The sequence below is a fragment of the Eublepharis macularius genome, chromosome 3 (assembly GCF_028583425.1).
Source record: "Eublepharis macularius isolate TG4126 chromosome 3, MPM_Emac_v1.0, whole genome shotgun sequence".
Taxonomy (NCBI): Eukaryota; Metazoa; Chordata; class Lepidosauria; order Squamata; family Eublepharidae; genus Eublepharis; species Eublepharis macularius.
Window position 1 is genome coordinate 51,852,303 of NC_072792.1, and position 27,297 is coordinate 51,879,599.

General features: G+C 42.4%; 1 protein-coding gene across 1 annotated transcript; it reads right to left on the minus strand.

Annotated features, from left to right (window-relative positions):
- Positions 1–299: 299 nt before the first annotated feature.
- On the minus strand, positions 300–16,628 carry LOC129326206 (interleukin-1 receptor type 2-like). Its single transcript, XM_054974369.1, has 9 exons — positions 16,585–16,628; positions 11,927–12,054; positions 11,579–11,837; positions 7,479–7,671; positions 6,530–6,704; positions 5,314–5,379; positions 3,177–3,312; positions 2,384–2,529; positions 300–517 (listed from the first exon to the last, which is right to left on the minus strand). Exons 1-9 carry the CDS (start codon positions 16,626–16,628, stop codon positions 390–392), a joined length of 1,275 nt encoding a protein of 424 aa, XP_054830344.1. The 3' UTR covers positions 300–389.
- Positions 16,629–27,297: the final 10,669 nt, after the last annotated feature.

The following is a 27,297-nucleotide window of genomic DNA, read 5'->3' on the forward strand; positions in this document are numbered from 1 at the left end:
CAGAACAATGAAAATTCTTACAGTATGAAATAGTCTACAAAATTATGTACATTTCCCAGGATCCTAGTATTTGAGATTAAGGGAACTTTAAAATATGTTTCCATCAAGCAGCAGGGTCCAATGCCACAACTCAGGACACTGCTTCTGAGGCAGAGAGGTGTTTCAAAAGCAGTTTGTGATATGCCCTGGGACCAGCTGTTAAAGGAGGAATAGCAATAAATTCCAACTGAGCCAGCAGGAGCCTAGCTTACTTGCTTTCTTCTTCACACATTTACAGCATAATAAACCAAACACCCAGTTCCTCAAGTAAGAAAAGACCCAAACTGCAAATAACATGTTGCTGAATCGAGAAGTTAGCATTTTCTTGATGCTTTAGCAGGTTTTATTCTTTAGAGTTTGGTTAATACATATCCTCTTGCAGACCGTTGCTTCCAGCATACGTGAATGTATACCCCTCCCACAATTAGAATGGCCAAAGCAACAGGAATTGCTGTAAAGTACCAAGACAGACCGATCTCTGTTTTAAAAAAATGAGAGAGAACATGTTTGTGGAAAGTCAGCAAAATAAACATGAAGGTCAATCCCTGCACAGCCTAGGATTTCAGCCTGGGATTTCTCTATTTTGCCCAACCAATGTTCACATACACGCTAAACATTCATAGCTCTTGTTGGCAAAGAAAGAAATGTAGTGAAAATATATACATCTTTTACATAATACAACCTTGATGGATCAGAATAAGGGTCTCTCTACACTCTTGCAGGCAATAGAAGTACTTCTAGGTGGTTAAAAGGGAGAACTGAAGGATTTCACTGATTATCTGACAGACAATATACAACCCTTGTGGTGCGCTGCCGTGTTCCATCCAGAGTTGAGGGATGTAACACTTTCAAGGGAAGAATTGGTTGCAGGCCACATGTTGCTGCTTCTTAAGCTGCCCTCCTCCCCGCAAGACACCTGGAAAGATTTTAACTAAGGGCCACTATACATTTTTATTGAGTTGTTTCTGGGTTTCCCAGACCCAATTTGTTTTACCTCAGTCATATGGCAGCTGCAAAGAGCATAGCTCTTTACAGGAGCCTATTTTCCACAAGACAGCCCTGTGTGTGGGGGGGGCTCCTAATTCCCACAGGCAACCTTTTGCCTCAGGTGAAAAAGTAGTGGTAGGGAGCTGTTTACATAACGTTGGAACTGTCCATTCAGTAGTATTAATACCAGCAAGCTCCAAAGTTATAGAAATAGTTCTCCAGCTCAGGAAACAGGTATGGGGAGGCAGGAGTCCCCTTATCCTTTCAAGCTGCTGTCCTGAACAAAATTTGCCCCTTCAGGCTCTAAGAGCGACAATCCTTGCAGCTGCCATATGACTGAGGTAAAACAAGATGAATCCAGGGAACTTGGACACAACTCCTTTTTAAAAGCATATGGTATATTTTAACCCTAAGCTCTAGAAATTCTAAGGGTACAATTGAGGCTTGCCATTAAATTGACTGCCCCTCCCTGCTAAGTCACTCCAGCAATAAAATTCTTCTGGACCCTGTTTTCATAGATTACAACATAGCATTAAGCAATTTCATTCCTTATCTCTCAGCTCTCATAGCACAAGTTTTAATAATATCTCCAGCAAAGAAGGTTAACCATTATTCCTCAGCAGGAGACAGTAGGCATATGACTTACTGTCAGTACTTCTCATGCTTAAGGGTCAATGCAAGCCAATGGATGGAAAATTGAACCTGGAGTAGGGTTGCAAGGTCCCTGACTCCCCTGGTGGGAGATTGGGAGCCTGGCACTTACTCTGCGTTGTCCTGGTGCATGTGAGCTCCCAGCTTGTGTGATGATGTCACTTCCATGAAGTGATGTCATCCTGCAGGTCAAAGGTGGCTGCACGGGGCAAAGGGCACTCCCAAAATGGGCCCGTTGTGGGGCACTGCGGGGTGCGATTTGGGCCATTGTGCTGGGCCGCCCAGAAGAGCCCCCTGAGCCCCCTACTGGTCAAGTAAGTGGGCATGGGGGAGGGAAAGGTGGGAGAGCAATGAGCAACTGAGTAATGAGTAATAACACAGTAATGAGCAATTAAGCACCAATTTGTGGATTTAAACTCAAGTTCAGTTTAAGATCCACTGGTGGGCCTTGGGGAAGTCATGGGAATGGAGAAAATTAATTGGTCCAGTTTACTTTCTGGTAAAACATTAATTAAAATCATTAATTTCCTTCAGAGGTTTGTTGTAAATATTAGTAAGCTACAGTTGATGAACCATACTGTAGAAATATTTTAATGCACTTACTTGAAGTAAACCTCATAATCCTGACACTGTGGTGGTAAATACTCTGCTAAAGTACCACACAACAACAACACAGAAAATATTTCTTTTAGTAAAATGAAAGTACCTTCTTGTTTGACCTGTGTTGTGTGTACTTGATGTCCCCGTGTGTTCTCGGCTACACACTTGAAATCTGTATTGAAATCTTCTTCTTTGACAGAGTCAAAAATCAGTGGCACCTCAATGAAAGTTTCATTGTTTTCAACATGTTCTCTAAGATGAGAAACAGTTGTTTATATTATTATCCAAGTGCAGTTGGAAGGAAAAATGCACTTGCAACTTCAGCAGTTTCATGGAATATGACAGAGTTCATTCCTCTCTCAACAGCATTCCAAACTGATTTGGAACATTATGTAATAAAAAAATAGAAAGAAAAATGGAATAGACAGGATTTTAACATCCAATTTTTTTTAAAAGTGTGTTGGATTTAATTTGGCAACGCATTGTTGTGTTTTACCCATTTAGTAGAAGGCCATCCTTTTGATGCATAGGTAGGGACTAGCACCTTTAAGAACTACATGATGGGCAGAAAAGTAACAGTAGTTCTCTATCACTGTGCCTCCATCTGGCAAGAAAGTCCCGCTGTTGCATTTTACCCATCATGCAGCTCTTAAAGTCATAGGAACCTGTCTATGAAAAAAGAAGTAGCAACTCTAGACATTTCCATTCCTTTCTCAGTTCTCACATTAAGCTCTCCCTTATAATTGAGGGAATGGAACAGAGGATGGCATTTGAATATGATCACTCTATCCAATTTCTGGAATGGAAGAGGGGCTGAATTGTATGCAAAATTTCCTAGAGTTCTTTAACAAGAGATAACCAAAGAAAGGTATTTTAATTTAATTTTTAAAAAGACTTACTGACGCATGCCTTCTATGACTCTGCCATTGGGGTAAATCAAATCAATGTACGTATTGTTAGCCTGCCACCAGACATCAGTATAAAACTTGTTGCTTGCTGCAATATACACTTTACATGGGATGATCAGTTGGGAACCTATTTTAAAAGGAAGCATGGAGATTTAAAAACAATCAAACAAGTATTGAGTTACATGTTGATTAGTAAGGACTAATCAACTTCTTAATCCATAAATTTTCCAGAAAAGCTGCAAAACTTCCCTTGTTGGGGAAAGCCAGGATTAAGGAGGAATGGAGAAATAGCTTTGAGTGGGCATTTCACTTTTATCAAGTGTGTTTTATTCTCATCTGGGAAAAGAATGTGACCTGGGAAAGGAATGTGACAGAAACAAACAACTAACCCTACCTGGAGAAGAAAATAAGCATTAATCAGATTAATCAATAATCAGAGAAATCACAGCTGTCCTTTTTGTTTCAGAATGGTAAAAAGTTTATAAAGGTGTTTGGGGTTTTTTTTGCTGAAGAGCAGCTGGCTTTCACTGAACAGCACAATGCTCTGACAGCCAAAGAATTAGAAACTTTCCCATTTATATTGGTTATAGTTAGTTCAACCACATCCTTCATGAGTCAGGCCTACATCCCAATAGGCCAGAACTATGTGAGTCAATCTACTTGTTTGTGTCCGGAAATGTTTTATAGCTGCAGTGCAACTTTTTTATGACATCAGTGCAATCTTATTCACAGAACTACCAGCTGAAAAGGGCATCATATCCCAGGGGTCAGTCCCAGAGGAGGATTAAGCACTATTGCAAATCCATAACTTTATGCCACAAGAAAAACCAAAAGCCATCCTGAGCGCACCCATCTGCCATTCATACAAGACCAAAATTTTCCAGATTCTTATCTTGCTATGTAAGTCAGGTCCAGAATTCAGTACCATTTTTACTGTGAAATCCTAAGCAGAGTTACTCCAGTCTACTCCCATGGTCTTCAATGGTCTTAGACTGAAGTAACTCTGCTTAGGTTTTCACTGTTAGTCTCTGTGAAATAGAAGCAATGTTGATCTCAGCAGAAAGGAGAAAGTATTCTAACATAGCATGTAGGATCTAGGTTCTATTCACCTGTCCCTGCATTTATATTAGAAATTGTACCATATAAGAGGCTATTTTAACTCACGTTGTCAGGGCCAGATCAGGGCCACAGACTGGCAACACCCAAATCAAGATCTGGCAATGGAAGTTTCTCCAGCCTAAGGAGCCTTCCTCCAACTTCAGCGGCTTCTGCATTGGAGGAAAAGCCCTTTTAATTGGTGGATTGCTTCAAATTTTGCTCCGCGGAGTGGCTGGAGAAACGGGAGTCTCCAGATGAAGCAAGCAAAACAGCCTCCTCTGTTGACCAGGAAAGGGCAGAAAGTTGAGCTCCTGAGGTCAAGACTCCTTTTAAGCCCATTTAACTGTTAGGGGTTAAGCTTGAAAACTGTAAATTTGCAGAACAGGAAATTCTGTTAAGAGATTCCCTGCCCTCCTAACAACTCTTCCAAGGATCCATGGAAAGAGTAATTTAGAGCTGATCTACTTGTTCCATGTAGATGGTAAAGATAAAGGTACCCTGTGCAAGCACTGAGTCATTACTGACCCACGGAGGGATGTTGCATTACGAGGTTTGCTTGGCAGACTTTTTGTTACATGGATGGTAATGTCCAATATTTCCTCCAAGATCTGTTTTATAACTGGAAGAATGTAACAGCAGCATTGATGCTGATCTAAGGGGTTGTTCAACCCCTGCTCTGCCACTCATCCTTGAAGTCATCCATGGCTGTTTTACATTTAGGTGCCCACTCACATCAGGAAACAGAATCATGGAACTTCAGAGGTTGGTTAGATCCCAGGACTCCCTTCAGAAAGGAGTTGTAGGATTCAGCCCAACATGTAATGGGTCAGTTACAGTTCAACTACTTTGTAACTGTGTGTTCATTCCCTTAGTAAATTGCAAACATCTCCTGATTGTAAACTCTTTATAGGAAAATCTGCCCAATCATTGTTAGTTATGGCTGTTCCATGACAATTCTTTTTAATATTTAAAAATAAACACCCCTATCATTTTGCATGCAGAAGCTTGAATACTTCTTGGACCTACTTACCAACAGCTGCAAGTGTAGTCCTCTGAGTTGGATATATAATCACAGGGATGCTTTTCTTCATTGGGTCTAGTGAAAATTCAAAGTAAAGAGGTGAAGAATGCATTAGACTTTTGAAAAAAAATACACTGGAATCACAACGCACACATTAGCAACTACTTTTCATTTGAAAAAAAAATCAAAAGCAATGCTGCCCTCTACTGGTGATTGTATGCACAGACAACCAAATTATCTGGTCCGTGTCAATATATCAGAGCAGCAGGCAAAACATCTCATAAGAGTTTTTTTAATGGGTAGTGGAATGGATATCTTTATCAACCTTTGCTGCTTTGAATTAAATATATTTCTCAAACTGTTTGAAATCATTTCCATGGGCTTTTAAAAGGCATATATTATTCATTTGTGTAACTGGAACATTTAAATCTCTGGCCCCAAGGTCTATGAATTCCCAAACCGCTTGACAAATAGCCAAAGATTTTCAGTCCTCTGAGAAACTATTTCAGACCGTTATCTGAGGCAGCCAGCAAGCAAGTGGTCTGGCTAAGCTCATATCATTGGCAGCTGAAAGATATAATGCAGAGAAATTTCAAGAACAGTTTTTCCTTTCACAGTTTATTATGTTCATGGAAAATTGCTTGTAGTCAGAGATGCATGTATGCCCCACAGGTCTGTAACAACACCACGGTGTTGCTGTGGTTAGACTGTTAGTGTTATGGTTAGACTGTTAGACAGTGGTTAGACTGTTAAACAGTGTTGTGTTGTGGTTAGACTGTTAGACTAGGATTTGGGATGCCTAGTTCCCCAATCAACAATGAAGTTCTCTGGGTAACCTTGGGACAGCACTATCTCTCTGCCCAGTCCTACCTTACAGGATGGTTGTGAAGATAAAATAGGGAGAGGGAACCATGTGTGCTGCTTTGATTTCTACCACTTTAAGATTTTTTAAAAGGAAGAAGTGTATAAAAAATAAAAATAAAACTATACAAATTTGGTATCTAGAAATCTTGATTTTGTTTAGCAAAAAGCATTATATAGGTTCCGTGGCAAAATGGGGATTTGAACCTGGGTCGCCCAACCACTAACCACCTAATTCAAATGTATACAATTTATTCTGCTTGCCAAACTTGTAACATTGATGGAAAAGTTGGATTTACCACAACAAAAAAAAAAGCACTGTTGTGAAATGCTCCACAGTGCACAGGAGTAAACTGCTTATTACCGAGTGTTTCTAAGTAAATCATTCTGGTAACGTTGTATTGTGTTGTTTCATGTTCAAAGATCATTTGGCAGGTATAGGAGCCTGCATCATCTGAGGTCACAGGACTGATGATGAGATCATTGGTGCCCTTCAAAGCAATGAATTTTTCATTGTCTATATCCAGTGGTGTAGAATCCTAAGGACAATCAGAACACAATCAAAAGTTTAGCAGCAGACCTCAGTGCCCAGAAGCCTAACCACCTTCTTGCTCTTAAATGCCACTTGGTCAGCAGGTCTGTTGCATTTGCTGGGGATGTAAGTAAACGGTTCTTCCTTGTTTTTCCTGTTGCCTATTGCAGAGGTAATGGTGCCTACCACCAGGAGGGGATGGAGTGTATAGCAGTCACCTCTAGCCCCTTCCCCAATTCATGCCTTATATTCCAGGGAGCAAAAGCAAAACATTTGCCAGAGAACAGAGAAAAGGAAGTGAAGGAAATCAAAGACCCAAATTAGGGTGTCAGAAATCTGACAGAAACAAACAGAAAGGGCAACCACTCAGCACACTCCTCTTTGGTAACTGGAAAACACCCCTGGCAGCTATATATTTGATGATGGACTCTATGCCTAGTAGTTAATCACCCGGATAAGGGCCAGATCCAACCACTTCTGAATATCAGTGTCTTCATTTTTACAATTTGGATTTATTCTACTAATTATTTTAACATATTGGGACCATTTGAGATTTGATCAGTCAGTATCCTAATTAATACTTCCTGCTTTAGGCATGCACAGGGTGAAGTAGCAAAACTTTCTCTGGTTTCTATCAGTATGAAGCTTGTTTTATTAATAATGTCCATTTTAAGATTTAGAGTTGAATAGATGATAGTTGAGTGGTTGAAAGTCAATTCAAATCCGTATACAGCCATGAATTTAGTAATATTCCTCTTTATGATGATACTAGTAATAATACCTTGTACCACTGGAGTTCATAGCTGGTATCCTTTTGTACAAAACCTCCCAGACTAGGACAAACCACAGTTCCTCGGCTGTGTATGAAGACTTTCTGGACAAAAGAAATCTCACGAAATCTCATGTCTTTCTGGACAAAAGAAATCTCAGACACTCGAAGGTAAACCGACACGTCAGCACAGTAAGTGGAATTCCTGCAAGCAGATTGCAAACTGGGTGTGACGCTGATGAAGTACAGTGCTCCAAAAGTATCAACGGTGTTCAAAAACTACTAACAATTTTTACAAGCTAAAAAAAAAACCCAATAAAAATACTACAAGCTCAATTATTTACATATTTTGTCTGTGGAAGAAAATAAAGCTCAAAATACAAAGCAAATAAGCACGTATAACCTCGGCCTATTATGCAACTCATAGAGGAAAGGGGGAAGGGGAGAGGGAGAACCCCTAATCACTATTACTTGCTTCCTCGCAATTCAGACTTCTTCAGATCTTAACCTTTTTGATTAACCATCTGTATGTACTGTGACTCTTTCCTCAGGATGGCTCGTCCATTTACTTTTCTGGGGAAATCCCAGGAGGTCTACTGGCCTGGACGATTGTTGGTGGCCAGCAGCAAGTAGAACTTACCCCCCTAGCAGCTTCACCAGTGCTGTAGGAGTTGCTTGCTGTCAGCCAACATGTTCCCTCCTCCTGCACCATCACTACATGCAATGGGTGAACAAGTGGAACCGATTTCAATATCCCATTACACAAATTTCTTTCCCCAACACCACTCACCCTACCCCACACAGGCCATGCAATAAACGTTGTAGATACCAGCAGAAATTGTCCCAGTAATTTGATAGGATATATAAGGCAAAGAACTGAAGATTTAATCAAAGTGTACACTGAAAGATAAAACTCTGCATTTTGACCATGCACTGAACTAATTTCATTTGAAGATTATTCAAACATCTGGAAATATGAAGTAGACATGGAACCAGATGCGGAGGCAATTGCAGAAATGATGTAATTGGGTATGTTAGAAACAGAGCGCTCTTAACCCTGTCTTGGGTATAATGTGTGGGGCAGCCTCAGGTTTGAAAGCAAATTGAAAGCGCCCCAGCGATCATAATGAATATTATTTAAAATGGACTCCCCCACCCTAAATTATAAATCTAAAACAAAATTAAGAGGTGTCATTCTGGAGACTAACAGCACTATACTAAGCAGGTCTACTCAGGTCTTTTCAGTGAGGCTTACTTCCAGGACAGTATTCTTAGGATTGCACTGTAAAGCACATTCACTAATGAATGATAATTCCCAGAGATCCCTGGGAAAGGAAATGACTATTAAACTAGCTTACATCTGTGGTGTAGATATGCCCTCTGAATATAGAGTTGATTCAAACCAGTATTTTTCCTGGATTAGAGTTACATGTTCAAGGTGGATACTGGAATTCTTGTCGAATTAAAACTGATATCCAGACTACATCAGTTCCCATGGAGGAAGTGGTAGCTTTAGGGCCAAACTACAAGTGACAAATGACACTTGAACGGCAAGTGTATTCCTCCCTGCTCACTTGCCCTCCACTCAATCCACTTGCCGTTCAAGTGTCATTTGTCACTTGTAGCTTGGCCCTCAGAGGATAGACTCTATGCTATAAATAGAGGTCCTTCAGTGGGTAGGAAGGGTGGATTCTCCAGGACTTCCACTTCCCCTATGGAATATGATATTCACTATATAGTATACCATAAAGACTAGGAGAAATTGATTATCATTTGCAAAAGGCCTTACGTCAGCTGGGGATAGAGAAATTTGGGACTGCTGTTGGCTGGCATCCTCTTCAGAGTTAAGAGAAAAAAGGCAGAGGGAAATAACAAGAGGCAAGAAATTTAAAGTTTGAATGTTAGTGGGAGAAGGTGACCTCATGAGTAGGGAAGGGTTGGAAGAGCTGACCTTTGACCTGGATGTGACATCCCATCCCTGCTGAGTCCCCCCACTCTCCAAGTTCTACCTCCCTCAGTCACTGCGCCCAAATCTCAAGCAGCTTCTCAAGCTAGAATTGGCAACCCTACTCTAGATCGATTCACAAAGATTCAGAATGACAATGGGACTGATTTCAAAGCACTCTGGCGAGAGTGATGTTGCACCAGAACTGTCTCTGAACGCTGACTTTTTCACCTCAAAGGTTCATTCACATATCCTGTATGATAAGCGGCATCTGCAATTTCCCCCCCTGAGATCGAAACATTTGTCTTCCCTATTGCAGATGCCGAGTTGTGCTCAGTGGTGTAATTTTTTAAGGATGTTACGCTGCCGCCGAGGCCTGAGGACATCCGTGCTTCCCTGCACTGTTCTCTTAGAAGAAACTGCTGTTCTGTAAACATGCAACATTGCTAGAATATTGCTTGGAGGGAACAGAGCAGGCATTTCATCACAGTCAGAATAGGGGTGAGATGAACACAGGGGAACATGGGTCTCATTTTCCCGCACTCTAATCCTACTAGGTAGAGGTGACTTCTGAACATTTAATAACATGATAATTCCATATTTAAAATCCTGAAGTCATCCTTCTTTTTTTTAACCAAATGTCAAACATTCCTTATGAAAGTCATGTTGAGTCTTTGAGTGATACAAAATCTTGGGTTCTTCCTGAACCATATATATATAACATGTGCCATAATTGGCTATTTAGCTGAAATTACCGGGGCTCTAACTAGCCAGTGCAAGCATCCCGTTCTATTTCTGGGGAAGTGCTGCTGCTGAAATTCTTGCTTTGGAGATTCCTTTGTGCAGCACCATTGCCCACTCACTGTCTCTCTGTTGTCACAAATCCTATCTACTTACTATATTTTTTCACCTCCAAAGAAGGGTAGATTGTTCTCCCTTCCTTCATTTTACCTTCCCAACAACCCTGTGAAGTAGGTTAGGCTGAGTGTGTGTGACTGGCCCAAGGTCACTCAGTAAGCTTTCATGGCAGAGTGGGTCTAAACTTGGGTCTCCCAGACCCTAGTTCCTACTACATCATTCATTTTTCCTCCACTACCAGCTATACGCATTGAATGAATATGCTTTATTATGTTAGCATACAGACACCCTGACACAATCATATTGCACTGGAAAGGTTAAAACTAGACCCAAGTCATAACAGTACCGAGAAGTAGTTTTACTTTTGGAAGTGCATAGGTAAACTGAATTGACTTTATGTACGTGGCACCAAGTATCAGGCAGTTAGGAATCTAGTATATCTGGTCTCTGCTCTATACCTCCAAAGCTCATTCCTCTCTGTCAGAAATTAGGTATTAGTGGGATGCAACCATTGGTAGCTCACCTTTTTGTAAAGTGCATCACCAGGAGAGTCCAGTGTATGAGACAGTGGCCGATTCCAGATGGCCAGAAATTGCGGTTTTTCTGCGGAAATAATCACTTACCAGCCACACGTTCACTTTTGTCTCCATCCACTTTGTCTCGCAGCGTGCCGTGCCATCCCGCTTCCGGATGTTCGCACGGCCAACTGAGGTACCCGGGATTGGTTGTTTCCTCCCCGTCACAGTTGACATCGGGGGCCTTCATTGGTTCGCATTTCAGTTTTTTTTTAAAAAAAAATTTACGTGTTTTGCGCAAATGCGCAAATGCGCAAATGTGCAGGTATGCAAATACGCAGCGTCAACTTTTGTGCATTTGTGCATTTGTGTGCATTTGCGCAGTTTGATGTGCGCAAATGTGCAACTGCGCAAATGGCGCCCGGTTTTAAAAAAAAAATTAAGGGAATATTGTTGCCGGCCGGCTGGCAAAGAAAGGAGGGAAAGGGGAGGGCCTCTCCACGGCGACGAAGCGTCCGCTTCTGGAGCGCAACACAGCGCCATGAACCGGAGGTAAGCAGGGACGGGACATTACGGGTTTTTACGAGTGAGGTCGCTGGAAAAGCACTCTCTTTATTTGTGCCCATCTGGAATCGGCCAGTGTCACTTTAAGTAAGAGCACTTGGTAAATTATACCACGATGGATTTCATCAATGGTCAGCAGGGACCTCATCATTGGCTATACAGAGTTCCATTCATATCCAACTGCATATTGTAGTTATTTAGCCTAACATTCCTAAACCTTAAATGCCTACCTGCGAGTGCAGATATATTCCCCAGAGTCTTGCAGAGAAGCTGGTAAAAACCACAGAGCATCACCTTGAGAAATAATTCTTTTTTCTCCACTCCCTACTGGAGTAACTTTTGTCGAATCATTTTTATACCAAGTGAGATTAAGGGACACGTCAGAAGCATCCATATTTTTGTATTGGAAAGGAGGGCATTTTAGGATCAAGGCGTCTCCTGCCAGGGCAAAGGTAGTTCTGAAGTGCATAGTGTGGTCTTGGCAGTCATCTATTGAAAACAAAACTACTTTAGGTTAAAAAGAAAATAACTGGGAATATTTTGATACAAGATAGGGCTATGATGATGATTGCTTTCACCTGTACTTTGTATACGCTGAATTCGGAAGGCTGAAGCACCCATTGGATTAGCACTGAAAATATACAGGACCATGGGCAGATTCCATAGAAAACAGGAAAGAGGATATTGAAGGATGACACAGTGAAACCTGCAAATGAGAAAAATGGTGTTAGTGGTATGCAACCTTTGGTGGCTTACTTTGTAATGTGCATCACCAGACAAGCGCAATGTATGACACAGTGCCACTTTAAGTAAGAGCATCACCTATCCCACAAAGCCTTGGGATGGTTTTCCTTCTGATCTACTGTAGTGTGCTACAGGAAACACGGACACATTTTAAACCCTCTGCATTTGCTCACTGTAATGTTTGCTATATAAATACTTTGTGTTTTGTTTCTCCTGGTTAATGTGGGCGTTTTGAATATTTGTTACTGTGGGTAAAAAATGCAGGCTTCTGAAGATCACATAAAGGGAGCAGAATGCCACACTCATCATTGTGACAGGGCTGAAGTCAGACACAGCTAAGACGATGAATCCTAGATGGTTGTAGTTTGGAACCATTAGACAGAGAAAAGCCCAACTGTATGCCATTTTTTGACAAGGATTGGCTGTTCTACTTCCTGATTGGTCATAATTTGGCAGCGCACAGACAGCAACCTAAACAAACGTTCACTGCCAGTCTCAAAGTTCTCAGTGAAGCATAAGGAAAGGCTTCTTAAAATATACTGGGCCTTGCCCATTTAGTGCTTTGAGTTGACCTGATGGCATTAGGAAGCCAGTACAGATATCACAACACAGCTATTCGTGTGCCAAGCAACAACCAATAGAATCAACATAGACTCTCAGTAGCTAGACCTGCCCTGAGCATTTGGAACTCAAGGTCCAGAGTAATGTAACAGTTTAAGGGTCAGACTAGGACCTGGGAGGCTCAGAATCATGTTGGCACTGAATAGATCTAACCACAGGTTACACTTTTTCCAGGTCAGCCATGGGTTCTGTCTAGGGTTTCCAACTCCAGGTGGTGAAATTCCTAGAGATTTGGGAGTGGAGCCAGGGGACGGCAGGGTTTGGACAGGGACCTCAGCATGGTATAGTGCACTAGACTCTCCAAAGCAACAATTTTCTAGCCTCGAGATCATTTGTATTCCAGGAGACTGCCAGGTATCACCTGGAGGTTGGAAACCCTACTTCTGTCAGTCCGGATATATTTTAGATCCCCTGCCTATGCAATAAGTTGAGCAATTGGAGAAAAAATGGGATATCAATGGCATCAAGGAATATCAAGGGCATCCATGAAATTCCCCCCTCCCCAGGCTCTTCCCCCCCCCCCCTCAACTCCTGGAATTGGTAGGCTTAGGGCTGGAAAGCCTAATTCTCAGGTGCTTGAGAGCCTGATTCAGATCAGGACTGTGGCTCACAAGGTAAGAAAGCTTCCATCCTGTTTTCCTTGCTTGAAACAGCCCTGAGAAGCCACTTACAGGTCAGAAAAATAGCCTAAGGTGAATTAAGCCCCCTCTCCCCATCATCCTTTGAGGTTCCAGTTGGAATTAGGTTTCCCCACATGCCTGAGAATTAAGGTATTGTTAGCTCAGTATGGTTAGGTCTCCACCCAGAATCTTACTGAGTGGTTTTAGGCTTATTCTAAATAATCTAGCCTACATTGCAAGATTGTGGTGAGAGCTAAATGGAGGAGGGGAGAACCATGTATGTTACCCAGAGCTCCTTGGAGGAAGGGAGTGATAGAAATGTGAAAAATAAAAATAAAAACATATACATCTTTTTAAAAGAAAGTCAAAAGTGGAGGGAGTATTGGAATAGAAACAACTCAGCTTTCCTGGACACTGGAGAGTGCTATTTTTCCCTTTTCTGTAGAAATAGACTATATATTCGTGGTGGTACTTTTTGTTCCTTAGCTAATAGCTTCTATCTCATTCCTCTTTCTCTCTCTGTACCTTTTTTCTGTCTCCTCATGATCTTGAATGAAGCAAGATCGTTCTGCAGAGTTCTTCTGTGTAAGCATGCCATGCTCTGATACTCCCACTCACATACCGCCAGATTAGCTGACCACTTGTAATAGGAAATAGCTTTATTTAGATTAGGTTTCTATGTTTTCTTCTGCTTCTAAACAATGCACATGAATGTGAACCAATTTCAATAAAAGTAAGTTTCATCTGTTGTGATATACTGGCTTGAAAAGTGTTTCATCACATCTGATTCCACACTTTCCTGACTGTGCAACTTTGTTGCATTAATTAATAAATATTCATAGTACGAAGAAGCAGTCATGATGGAGAAGCAGATGCCTCACTCTCAAAGGGGTAATGGTAGAGGCAGAAACTAAAGGTTGTTCCATACTTGATGACTGCATTGATTTTCGTTGGGGGCGGTTCATGAACTGAACTGAGTCATCAAGCGATCTGCGCACAGAAGGCTGAGTAGGTGGATGATACACAGCCAAGTGGCCATGCTGCTGGGGTTCAGTGGGCGGCTGAGATGGCTTGAGCTGAGGCAGCTCTTGGCAGGAGTGGGCTGAGAAATGGCCCCATCAAGTGGAGACAGTTGCAAGGCACGTACATCAATGGAAATGGTTTAAGGCAGCCTTTGAAACATCTGTTCCATGCAGCACTGGACATTCCAGAGAGGATACTAAAGGGGCAGATGTTTATGTATCTCTGTGGCGGTCTATGCTTCTATACACTGAGAGCCAGTATGTTGTTAGAGTACTGGACTAGGATCTGGCAGACAGGTTAAAATCCCCACTCTGCTATGGAATCTCGCTGGGTGATCTTGGGCCACACACTCTCAGCCTAAGCTCATAGGTTGTTGTGAGGATAAAATGGAAGAGACAAGAACTATATAAAGTGCTTTAGGTCCTCTACCCAAGCAAAGGAATAGGAAGATGTCCAGAAGGCAGGCCAGTCAGCCATCCTTCTCAGCACCACCTGTCCCTGTCCCATCTTCAGCTGATGGCTTTACCATTCCAAGGAAGGGAGTAATTTTCTTCCAAAGGACATGTGCATATATAAGCTTTGGAGTGCACAGTAGTGATTAGTGGTTTTTTTTAAAAAGCATCAACAAAACTGAAGTGATTCTGGAGAAATTCAGGAAAAAATGGACACACTTTGTGTTTCTCTAATCTCACTGCTGCGGTCTGGGGAAAAAGCTTTGTCAGTTTCACCACTGCTATTTAAGATAGACAGATACTGATACTGGCTAGAGCCACTAGAACTGGGGAGGTGGGAATTCATACAGTCAACAATACTGCAATCAAGCACTGGTCTACCTTGGGAGAGACAACTATGATCTGAAAGAACAGTCCTGCAATCCCACTGGAAATTTAAGAGACTGAATGAATTAGCTTTAGGGGAAAGGATGGAGATGGAGACAATATAAGAACACAGTGGCTTGGGACGAATCTTGTCTACATTGCCAAAGGTAACTGAGTGGGTAAGTGGCATCAACAGCAGAGAAAATGGGCAGTAGTTTGAAATAGAACTACTGTGAAAAGATCTGAAGCAGAGGAATATCTAACATCAGGGCTTTTTTTCAGCCAGAATGCAATGGAATGGAGTTCTGGCACCTCTTGAAAACGGTCACATGGCCAGTGGCCCCACCCCCTGATCTCCAGACAGAGGGAAGTTTAGATCACCCTCCGCATGGCGATCTAAACTCCCCTTTGTCTGGAGATCAGGGGGTGGGGCCACTGGCCATGTGACCATTTTTGCTGAGGGTGATTTAAACTTTAAAAAACTTCCCCCATGTTCCAGCTGACCCAAAGTGATGTCATTGGGTGGTCCCGGAAGCCTGCGCGCACTTTGCGCATGTGCACGTGGTACTAGGGGCACCACCTCCCACCAGGAGTTGCCCCCTATGCTGGCAACCCACTGAGAGCAGAACTACAAGTGACAAAAGGCACAGATTGGACACTTGTCAGCTTCCCTCAAGTTTTGATGGGAAATGTAGGCATCCTAGTCTTGAAGCTTCGCTTCCAATGGACTTTTCAACTGTCACTTGTCCAACATTCCGCCAAGCTGCCTACATTTCCCATCAAAACTTGAGGGAAGCTGGCAAGTGTCCAACCTCTGCCTTTTGTCACTTGTGATTCCGCTCTGAGTTCCACCACCTCTTTTCCCAGAAAAAAAGCCCTGCCTAACATTGTACTAAACTGTGTGCTTAGTTCCACTCCCTATGCATAAATCCCCACGATACATTTATATTCCATCTCTCTGTAATTTCTGCAGCCTCTTAATTTCAAAAAGGACATGAATTAAGGAGAAAGAAGGCTTGAAGACTGAAAGTCCATGTCACTTCATGCAACGACAACTTTTCTGTTATCCATCCATCCATAGTAGGATGCATTCTCAGGGAAATTTGTCCTCTCAGAGAAAACAAAAATCTTGTACTAATTTTAGCTGTCTTTCATGAAGAAAAGGATATTAGTTGGACCTTGCTTTCACTTACACCAGAATTTATACTCAGTTTCATTTGTGCCTCTCCAGGCCTTGTTCTATGGAGCCCTCAGGGACATAACAATACAGGTATTTAATCTTCTTCTCCCTTGTTCGGGGCCATGGAACGCAGGGTCAAAATCCCCATTGACAACCTTTTCTACAAAGAAGCATTTAGCTGATTCTTACCCACCTCCATCAAATGTAACATGTCCGGCATGCCCACTTACCTGTACCTCTGCATTCTTCTGTACTGGAACTCCTCAATGACCATTGAGGCACATAAACATAAAATAAAAAGGTCTCAGTAGATGGTTTTATATACAATCCAGAAAACGCAAGGGAATTTCCCCAGGGTCCCAGTCAAGATTTGTCAGAGGAACACAGCTTTAGATGCACCTTGTCCACGTTCCGTAGCCAGGGAAAAACAAATAAATACGGACCATGTGTAAATATATGCCCCCCCCCAAAGGGGAAATGATGACTACATTTCCCCTTTTTGTGACGCTGTTCGTTTCCAGTGAAGGAAAAAAACTTGCAAATAACCTTTAACAGCAGAAAACCAAGTGTCTGTGGCATTGACCATCAAGATTTTAATAGAGATGGAGGTACTTGTAGGACTGTCAACCACTTAAAGAATTTGGGGTTGATTATTCATTTATCATTTAAAAATGTATGTTTTACAAAAATGTCAGCAAAGATGCTCTTTTGCTATATTGAAGGTAGATGTACGAAATTATATCATATAAGTGATTACTACACACAATTTATTGTGTTACTCAGGGCTTTCTTTCTAGGAAAAGTGGTGGTGGAACTCAGTGGGTTGCCCTCGGAGAAAATGGTCACATGGCTGGTGGCCCCACCCCCTGATCTCCAGACAGAGGGGAGTTTAGATTGCCCTCCGCGCCACTTGGCGGCGTGAAGGGCAATCTCAACTCCCCTCTGTCTGGAGATCAAGGGGTGGGGCCACCAGCCATGTGACCATTTTCAAGAGGTTCCGGAACTCCGTTCCCCCACGTTCCCCCTGAAAAAAAGCCCTGGTGTTACTCAATCTGTACCTACATTGTAGGAGAAAATTATCTTCACTAGTTGAAGAGAAAGAAAAAGAAAAAGAAAAAGCAATCCAGTGCACTTTTTGAAAAGGTCAAGGGGTCGTAATAAATACACTCCCATAAAAGAGAGGGGCTACCAAGAGGTTCTATCTAGACCTCTCTAAAGTCAGAGACCCCAAAATGTGGCAAGGACATTTTTAGTTGTGATTATTTCCACAGTACAAAGACGTTGCATACATTTTATATATAGTGTGGGAATTGTGTAGGTGATTCAACTTCTCTTTTGCTTTGTCATAAGCAGTCATTACTTCTGGTATTCTTTTTTCATAAGAACTTATGAGCAGCTGTTCTGGAGATAGGCCAACGGTTTATCTATTCAATGGTTGTTGTGGATTTTCCGGTCTGTATTGCCGTGGTCTTGGCATTGTAGTTCCGGACGTTTCGCCAGCAGCTGTGACTGGCATCTTCAGAGGTGTAGCACCAAAAGAAAGGGATCTCTCAGTGTCAAACTGTGGAGGAGATGTTTGCAGGTGATTTATATCTACTCAGAAAGGTGGGTTGGGTTGTGTCATCCTGTAAGGGTTTCCCAGGGTGTGGAGAACCATCGTTCTCCGGCCATGAAAGCCTTCGACAATATATCGGTTTATCTATTCCATCATCTAAACCCTTCAAGCTCCCACTGTTCTTGGATTGTCTCTTACACAATTCCTAACCTTAATACTTCAAACACACTACTAGCTCCCATTCACTTGGGCCTGTCCCAATATACATTACCTACCTCTTCATATTTACTTTATGTTCCTCCACTTCATAAAACTTTTTGCAGACTTTTAAAAATTACTTTGTACTTGGAGAGATAATGGTTATTTTAATCTTTGGAACTAACCTAGAAAGCAGTGTAAAATAATGCATTATCAATTCTTCCTAACAGATTGTAATACCAATGATTTTCATTTATCTCAGTGAAAATTCATCCTGGGTTTATTACTAAGTCAGTTCTGCGCAGAGGCTATTGAAGTCCTACTAATTTCAACAGAGTTTAAGTAGTCTCGATTCAGGCATTTTTTTCTAAAGAGATACTTTTCTTGTGTTACAGCAGTTCAGTGAACACAAAATATGAATCTGGGTGTGTTCAAATTTTGTTGTCAAGCATCATATTCAGTGCCTGTATACAACATAATAGTGTCAGGTGTACACTTGCGGGCTTATTTTGTCTTTATGTTGTGTTTAGCGGTGCCACAAACTTCACTGTGACTGTCTTCGATACCATGGTTACCTGTGAACCACATACCGATCTATTTGTCTGTCTGCTTTCTACCCTGCATAGTAGTGGTGTGGTACAAATGAACACACAGGTACCTGCCTTATACTCAATCAGACCAATGGTCCATCAAGATCAATATTGTTTACTTAGATTGGTAGCAGCTCTCTATGGTCTCAGGTGGAAGTTACATCATGTTCTAGCTGTTCCTTTTAACTGAAGATCCTAGGGATTGAACCTGGGACCTTCTGCATGCCAAGTAGATGCTCTACCATTGAGCCACAGACCCTGCTGGTGGTGGAGTTATATTTATTTGTGATGCAGGTGCTTTTGCCTCTGTACAGTTGATGCAATGATTCTTCCTGAGGTCATGGCTGGGTTAGGTAATTAATTGATGCAAGTAGAAAACTACACTACCTGTATGGCTGCACAAAAATGTGTATATGCACAATAACATTGATAACACAGATTTTGACACCAAACAGTAAAACTTTTTTTTAAAATACAGTATTTATAATTGCTGGCTGACTACTCACTGTTTGCTTATTCGATTGGTTGATGGGTGGTGTGCAATGATAACAGGTCTTGAGGAGGGGAATGTAGGAAGTCATCAGCCTGTGTGAAACATTGCACTGCATTGTACTATACTGTTTAAATATGTGAGTACAGCATGGATATGTAAGCAACCTGGTGTTCAGGCTCAAACTGTTCATGATGAGTTGAACAGATCAATGAAAATCTAATTCCCTGTTCACAACTGCCAAACAGACAGTATGCCAAACTGCTGGATTTATGATAATCTCTATCCATATTGTAGCCTTAAATTACTTTAAGGGTAGTTGTCTGTCTGACTGTGTGAGAACAATCTTTTAAGGATCTGAATCACAAATATAATTAACCTTTGTACCTTTGACTGGTTGAGCATGCTCAGATTAAGATGCACAGTTTTTAAAATTCATTTTTTGTTTCAATGCTTCCTATGTTTTGTTGCATCTCTGTGTTGATATTTGTTATTTTCTTATTTTATTAGGGAAAGCATCCTAGCATCCTTACTATGATGTGCATGGATGATAACTGCTGCAGGGATGGTCTAGTGGCATCTGACCAGCCAGTCAGCCAACAGAAAAGAAGAACTATCCTTCTACCCCAGGGCACCTTGGATGCCATTTCCGTAGGTTCTCAGGCTGCCTCTGGCACCTGAACTTTAGGCACACTCCCGATAGCATAGCTGGCCATCTTTTTTCTTTAAAAGGCTTTGACAGTATTGGGTGGGGAGGGGGTCATTTTCAAGCAGAGAGTGAGAATATAATGACAAGCCCAAAACATCTGAAGGCAAAACTCAGGTGGGGTAAGAAAGTAGTTTGTTTAGCAAATATTTCATGTAGTTGTGAAAGATAGATACTACTCAACTCAAGCCGTTGAGGATGATTTGGTAGCTGCTTTCTCCCTATGCAATAGAATCCTGCATATTTGGAGAAGTTGGTGGAGATCTAAAATGGGATTGTCTTGGAGAAAGTTAGGCCAGAATTGCACACATGGAATAGGCTGAATACTCTCCTATGTAAAGTACTCCCTGCAAAGAGAAAATGAGCACATTGGGAAGAAAGACTCCCAATAGTTCCTTTTACAGGAGAGTTTAATGCAGAGGTGCATTAATGCAGAGGTGCATTAAACTAATAATCCAGTCTAAGGTGGCATTGCCAGTCCTATAACCAGCATATTCTGTGTTGAACATATCTCAGTTAATTATTTTCAAAAGAATAATTATGAAGTTGATACAGTAGTTCCATGGATATTGCTACCCAAGCAGATATTGACTAAAATTTAAACTCTTTCAAATGTGAAATTTCAAAATGATGTGGTTTTGCCACTGTGCTTATTAAGCACCCTCTGTCAACCGAGACTTTGTTGTACAATTGACCCGATGCATAATGCAACAATTCAATCCAAGAGTGTTTTATCAGCAAGACAGGATGTCGAAGCGTTGTGTAAGTATATGAGAAGAACAGATCTGTGGCACATCGTTGCAGGACATTGCAAAGTGGATAAGCGTTACCCAACATGTTTTGTGGCGTGGAGTACCTCATGCCTCTCTGCTGGGATTTCTGTGAGAAATGAAATAAAACACTGTTACCCTTTATGCTCATGGAGCATTGGGCATGGAGTTCAAGCTGGTTGTACTTCAAGAGAAGAAAGCCTTCTTGTGTAAATAAGTTTTCACTTTTCTCTTAAATATTTGGAAAATAGATTATGGTTTGTTATCCATGGCTAGACTGCAAACCCAGGAGACACTGCTGTACAAAGACATCCCAATTCTTGCTTTTGCTACAACACAACTTGCATGACTCACCCAGGTCTGGACACTAACTACTGTTCAACTGCAGACATCTCATGAAGTGGTGTAGTGGCTAGTAGAGGTGGGCATGGTCCAGAAAATGGACCAAAATTTTGCGCTGTCTGGCCCGGTTCATGGTTTGCGAACACATAGTCCGTGGGACTCACCTTTTTCATGAATTTTGGTCCATTTGGGCTGGTCCGTTGGCCCATGGTCTGTGAGTCCAGACATCCTGATGCTGATCTATCACTAGGCAATGGAGAGGACATCTGCAGACCTTTTGCAGACCTTAAAAACTTAATAGGCAGCTCTACCTGCCGAGCTCTCTGGGTATGAAGGGGCAAAGCCAAGGCTGCCGGAAGTGATGGACCATGGACCGATGAACCGGTCTGTGAATGGGGTTGATCCTTGGAAAATTCATGGTCCATGGTCCGTGAAAATCGATGGACCATGGGCCAGTGGTCTGTGGGGTTTTCCCAGTCCATGCCCACCTCTAGTGGTTAGTTTTTCAGACTAGTATCTGGGCAACCCAGATTCAAATCCCCACTCTGACATGGAAGTTCACCAGGTGATCTTTGGCCTGCATCTCACCCAGCCTCAATCCTCACAGAGTTCTTGTTGTGAGGATAATGGAAGGATGAAAGCTGGGGAGAAAGGCAGGATATAAATGAAGTAGATAAGTAATAAATATATCTTTAAAAGGTAGTTTGCTTTGTAGGTGGGAAGGAGAAAAGTAAGTGGAGGAAGGTGAGGATATGGTGGATTCCAGGAGGAGGAAAAGAGGGGGATACAGGGGAAAGTAAGGTGGGTTGTGGGTTCCCCACCATGCAAGGGAACCTGGTCTGGCCCTTCCCAGCAGCTGGTATTGTGCAGAGTTTCCCAGGGAGAGGCTGCCAGGTGAGGAATGGCGGGAAAGCTGAATGGTGGGTGAGAACAGAAGGAAGCAGGAGAACTCCTTCTGCCTGCTGCTGCTCCAAGCAGTGAAAGAGGAAAAACTGAAGAACCCAGTGTAGTTCTGAGTGTGATGATGTCACTTCTTGGAAAAGCTGGAAGTGGTGGTTGGTAGCTCTAAGAACAGTTGGAAATTCTATGGTAAAACATGTAAGTTTCCAGTGATTTCTTGAGCTGCCTGCCATCATTTCCAGGTTTTCCATGGAAGTGATGTCGACACGCCCATGATGATGTCTACCACCATGTCCCTGCCTCCAATCTCCCACTGATTGCCAGACTTAGTCTGGCAACCCTAGAGAAATGAGGTGATTTTCTGAGTTGAAATAGCACAGAGGAAAATTCTCTGGTCCCTGTTCCCCATGTTGGTTTCCCTCTTTAACTGTAGACCTCAGATCTTCAGGTTTGGAATGCAACCAAAAGATAAGCTAGTTATAATGGTACCTCAGAGATTCTCCTCCCTTCCACGATACCCCCCCCCCCTCCCTAAAAATTATTCTGGAAAATGCTCTCACATAAGGGAAACTGAAAGCAGCAACCCCCTGCTAAAAATTATGAATTCTTTATGGGTAAAATATTTTCACTAGAAAATGATATTTATAGAGTAATCAAGAAGCAAAGAACAGGCAGCGCTACTTGAGTGGTAAAGAATTAAGTTTCCCACACTCTTATTTCTTTGGTAATGATTTTGTGCAGCTGGATTCACTGGGAAAAGCTTTCTTTTTCAAGCTTGCAGTTGGACGACTTCCTCTCCCATGAGACAGCCATTCTGGCAGACCACAGCATTCTGTAAATAAAGAGAAGTGACCTGGTCCTTCAAAGATCAGGCGGCTTCCCACAAACAGCACCGCAGGAATTTCATTACAGACAACTGCATAGAGAATGCTCCATGTAACAAAAAGGCACTGTGGAACAGTTTGCCATTCAGATGTAGCGTTTTTGCCACACTGCAGCCTGCCCCCTTTTTACCTAGTGATGATGGGAATTTCCAGAGCCATGAGTTTAGCCTATACTCAGTTTCCTGAACGGAACAGTGTCTCATTTTGGGATAACTTCCTCCCAGATGAGTCTCCTCACATCTTTAGGGCACCCAGTGAAGCATTTGCAGATATCTTCTAATATCTAATACCAGGCTCTTTTCTGTTGTAGAGGGATCTTTTGTGGAACTTGCATGTTCTTCCCATTAAGGCAACAGAAGATGATATTCTGGCTGTTCTGGGCAACTGGCATTTGACTGAAGACCCATCATTATATAGTGGCTAGTTACAGACTAGGATCTGGGTGATCCAGGTATGATTTCTCATTCTGTAATGGAAGCTTGCTTGGTGAATTTGGGCTACACATACTGCCAGCCTAGCCTACCTCACAGAGTTGTTGTGAGGAAAAATGGAGGAGAATGTTGTAAGCTACTTCAGGTCCCCAGTGGGGAGAAAGGTATTTTACATGGAGTAAAATCAAATAAATTTTTCTCAGTGCTGCAGTTACTGACCTTGGAATTGTATGAGGTTTTGATATGTTTTGAATATTTTGTTTATGGTTAACCTTTATCAATATAGGAGCTCCTTGAGTGATAAGAAATACACCTCCCAGTATTCCCTTCTAGGGTTGCCATTCTCCCTGTGGGGCCTGGTTTTCCTGTGTGTCTGGCAGGCTCCTGCCTGCTCGCCCCCCCCTCCCTGATTGGTCAGCTGTGGAACTCTGTGTTCTGTGGTAAACATCAGGTAAAGGAAACTGCAGACAGTTGAAGAACGACAGTACAAGACTCCTGAATAGGGTATGGACAAGGGTATGGACAAGTTGCATACCCTGCAGCTGTGGACAAGTTTACATCGGTACCACAAAGCGTAGCATACAGACAAGAATAAAAGAACATGAAAGACACTGCAGACTTGGCCATTCTGAAAAATCAGCAGTGGCTGAATATAGCCTAACTCAAACAGGACACAGTATCCTATTCCAGGACACTAAAATACTTGACAACACTTCCAACTACTTTGTCAGATTGCACAGGGAAGCCATTGAAATTCATAAGCATAAGCACAATTTCAACAGGAGAGACTTTAAGAATGAATAGAACATGGTTTCCAGTCCTGAAAAACACCAGGCTAACAAAACACTCTATACCCGACAATAGCCCTGCAGAGAAGATTAGCATATCAAGCACCAATCCAGATGCAAAAGAACCTCCTCAGGATACAGTGAAGCCTCCCTCCATTAGCATTCCCCACCCTGGGAAACTCTTACAGGATGACTCAGCCCAACCCCACCTTCCTGAGTAGATATAAATGACCTGCCAACATCTTTTCCATACTGTGACACTGAGAGATCTCTGTCTTTTGGTGCTACACCTCTGAAGATGCCAGACACAGCTGCTGGTGAAACATCAGGAACTACAATGCCAGGAATTCGGTTTCGTTTTCTCAGCCATGTCGGACGCTCCTCTCGGCAGGTCTGAGAGGAAGCGCCCGAGCACCCTGACCGGGCGGCTGATCTGCGAAGATTAGCCCCAAGACTCCCAGTGAGGGAGGCAGGGTCCGGGAAGCTGCGGGAAGAACCCTCCGAAAATCAATGCGGGGGGTAAATTGCCCGTTTGTCCCTATGGAGGCCGGCAGACGTGCGCGGCGCCTCGAGTGCTGCCGGGCTATGGAAAACACAGTTCTACACAGTTCTACATGCAAGCCAATATAAGGAAGAAGCTTTTGTACAACAGGACCTGTTCAGAAAGGAGGCGTGGTGGATCTACAAACTACACACGGAGGAACCACAAGGATTGAATGTTACTTGCGAGTTGACACCTTACCTTTGAGGACTATCTGGGGACTCTGTTCCTTTAAATATTTTAGAATGGTAGAAGAGGGAAATTACACAGCGACTTTTTAGGAGAAGGGTCACTCCCTTTCTTTCACATACGCCGGTGAGCGAGCTGTAATTAGGAGAGAAATGCTGTTTGACGTGCTGTATGTAAGTATGCGTTTGCAGAGCTACTGAATGAAAGCAAAGTGGAAGTTTGTTTAATTTATATTGATTTGTACCTTTTTATGCATTTTCTACAGTTGTAACTGCTCTGAAGAAGGGGATACCGGAAACGGGACCTCTTGCTGGCTGACCCGTTCAGTTACAATTCTGAAAAATGTCATTTTGAATTTAATAATTAATTTTGTGTTAAAAGTCGACTTGGGCAACGATTTTGTGCTTTGTACATTTTGAGTTCTGCAGGAAACTGTATATTTTACAGAGGCTTTTGTAGCCCTTTGATAAGCTTGGATGTTTCTGCAAACAACAGGGGCTTGGTTTGAATGTTACACCACCCCTTTGAAGATGCCTATTGGAATGACAATATACACACTGTTATAGTTGTTGAAGATGCTTATTGGAATGACAATATACACACTGTTATAGTTGTCCTAACAGAAGTGGCTAGAATGACTTGCTGATATTTATATTGTGTGAGTAAATTTTGTAATTTTGCACATAACGTGTTCTAAAAGGTTTTTTTTACAATTGATTAGTTAGTTGGTAACGGTGATTTTGGTGATATTGTGGTCTATACCGTTACTCTCTCTTTTTGCATATTGTGGGGCTATGGAAAACGGCAAAGAACAGAACTAGGCGGAAGCCTGCAAGTAAGCGAATCCCTTCTGTTATTACAAGCGTACGCGAAGGAGTGGTGGGATCTGAAGCTAAGAAGGCTCGTTCTTCCCCTTTGCTGAGTTTCAGAATTTGGGCTGGCGGTCCCCCCCCCCTAAAATGGCAGCGAAAAAACAAAGTCCCGCTCTGGGTAAGTCAATCTCGGCTACCCTGCAGAAGGGAGAGTCGCTTGAGGAACTGGTTCGCAGGGCGGTTGTTGAAGCCATAAAACCCTTTGTTGACAAGCTGAACGAAACAGATCAAAGGGTGGGCTTAATTGAAAGCGAAGTGAAAACCATTAAGGAAGCAGCGGGGGGGCAGAGAAGGCTGCCCGGGAAAGTGCGTCACTCGTGAAGGCTACGAAAAAAGAGTTAAAGCTGGTGGAGAACCAGCTGATCGGGCTACAAGTGGAACGAACGCAGACAATTTTGCGCCTCCAGAACGTGAAAGAGGAGGAAAATGAGGATTTATGGGGTCTGGTCTCGGAACTACTGGCGACACCCGCGAGGACAACTAAAGAAGAGGTTAAAAGCGCCATTTTGGAAGTCCGCCGGGCTTCTTCAAAATATGCAACGAAGCGTCAGCTGCCTCGCGAGATCACCATCGATTTTTCATCTAAAAGGATCCGAGACACTATCCTATACAATTCATACAATGCGGATTTGGACTTTTTGGGTAACAAAGTTAAGATATTGAAGGACGTCCCATTTTTAGTTCGGAAAAGACGTTTTAAGTATAAAAAGCTCGCAGCTCTTCTGAGGGAACGTGGAATAAAGTACAAATGGTTATTTCCGGAAGGAATCTGGTTTAGTTACAAAGATCAAACCTATAAGATATTATCAGAAGATCAACTAAGGGATTTTGAGGATAAAAATCCGGAATTTCAGTGCACCAAGCAAGAAGAAAGGGAGAAGTCTGAGGAGGGGGGGGAGGAAACGAGCACTGCGGCTGCAGTTGCTCAGAGAGAACTGCGTCCGGGACCCAGGAGGGGGAGGAAAATTTAATTTGAATTCGATTGTAATTTGTATTCTGTATGATCAACCACTCCATCATTACTTTATTAAGCTATTTCTTTATCATGGCAGTATGAAGGGAAAGCATTGAAGTGTAGTGTTTAGTGTTTGTAGGTTACCTTCCCTTTTTTTCCCCACCCCCCTTCCCCTTTTCTTTTTTCTCCCTTCTTTTCCTTCCCTCGTGTTATTGTAATCTTTTGTAGTTACTGTTATTGTAGTTTGTATGTTAGGTATTGAAAAATAAAAAAACTTTCAAAAAAAAAAAGGAACTACAATGCCAAGACCACGGCTATACAGCCTGGAAAATCCACAATAACCATCGTTCTCCGGCCGTGAAAGCCTTTGACAATATATAAGTACACAATGTCTCTCCAACACATTTGAATGCCACAAAGGCTATATTCTGAGACCAGCAATCCTCGGTGTGGAAATTATATTGTGGAGTTCCACAAGGTGCAGTCTTATCCCTTGTGTTATTCAAATCAGTTTGGTGTAGTAGTAAAGAGCGACAGACTCTAATCTGGAGAACCGGGTTTGATTCCCCACTCCTCCACTTGAAACCAGCTGGGTGACCTTGGGTCAGTCACAGCTTCTCAGAGCTCTATCAGCCCCACCCACCTCACAGGATGATTGTTGTGGGAATAACAACAACACACTTTGTAGACCGCTCTGAGTGGGTGTTGTCATGAAGGGAGGTATATAAATCA

Excerpts from the sequence above, each read along its gene's own strand:
- LOC129326206 (XM_054974369.1), bottom strand. The coding sequence starts at position 16,628 with ATGGTCATTGAGGAGTTCCAGTACAGAAGAATGCAGAGGTACAG. Across the intron at positions 12,055-16,584 it reads AGAAGAATGCAGAGGTACAG|GTTTCACTGTGTCATCCTTC; the intron begins GTAAGTGGGCAT and ends TCTCATTTGCAG. Across the intron at positions 7,672-11,578 it reads GAATATATCTGCACTCGCAG|GAATTCCACTTACTGTGCTG; the intron begins GTAGGCATTTAA and ends ATCTGCTTGCAG.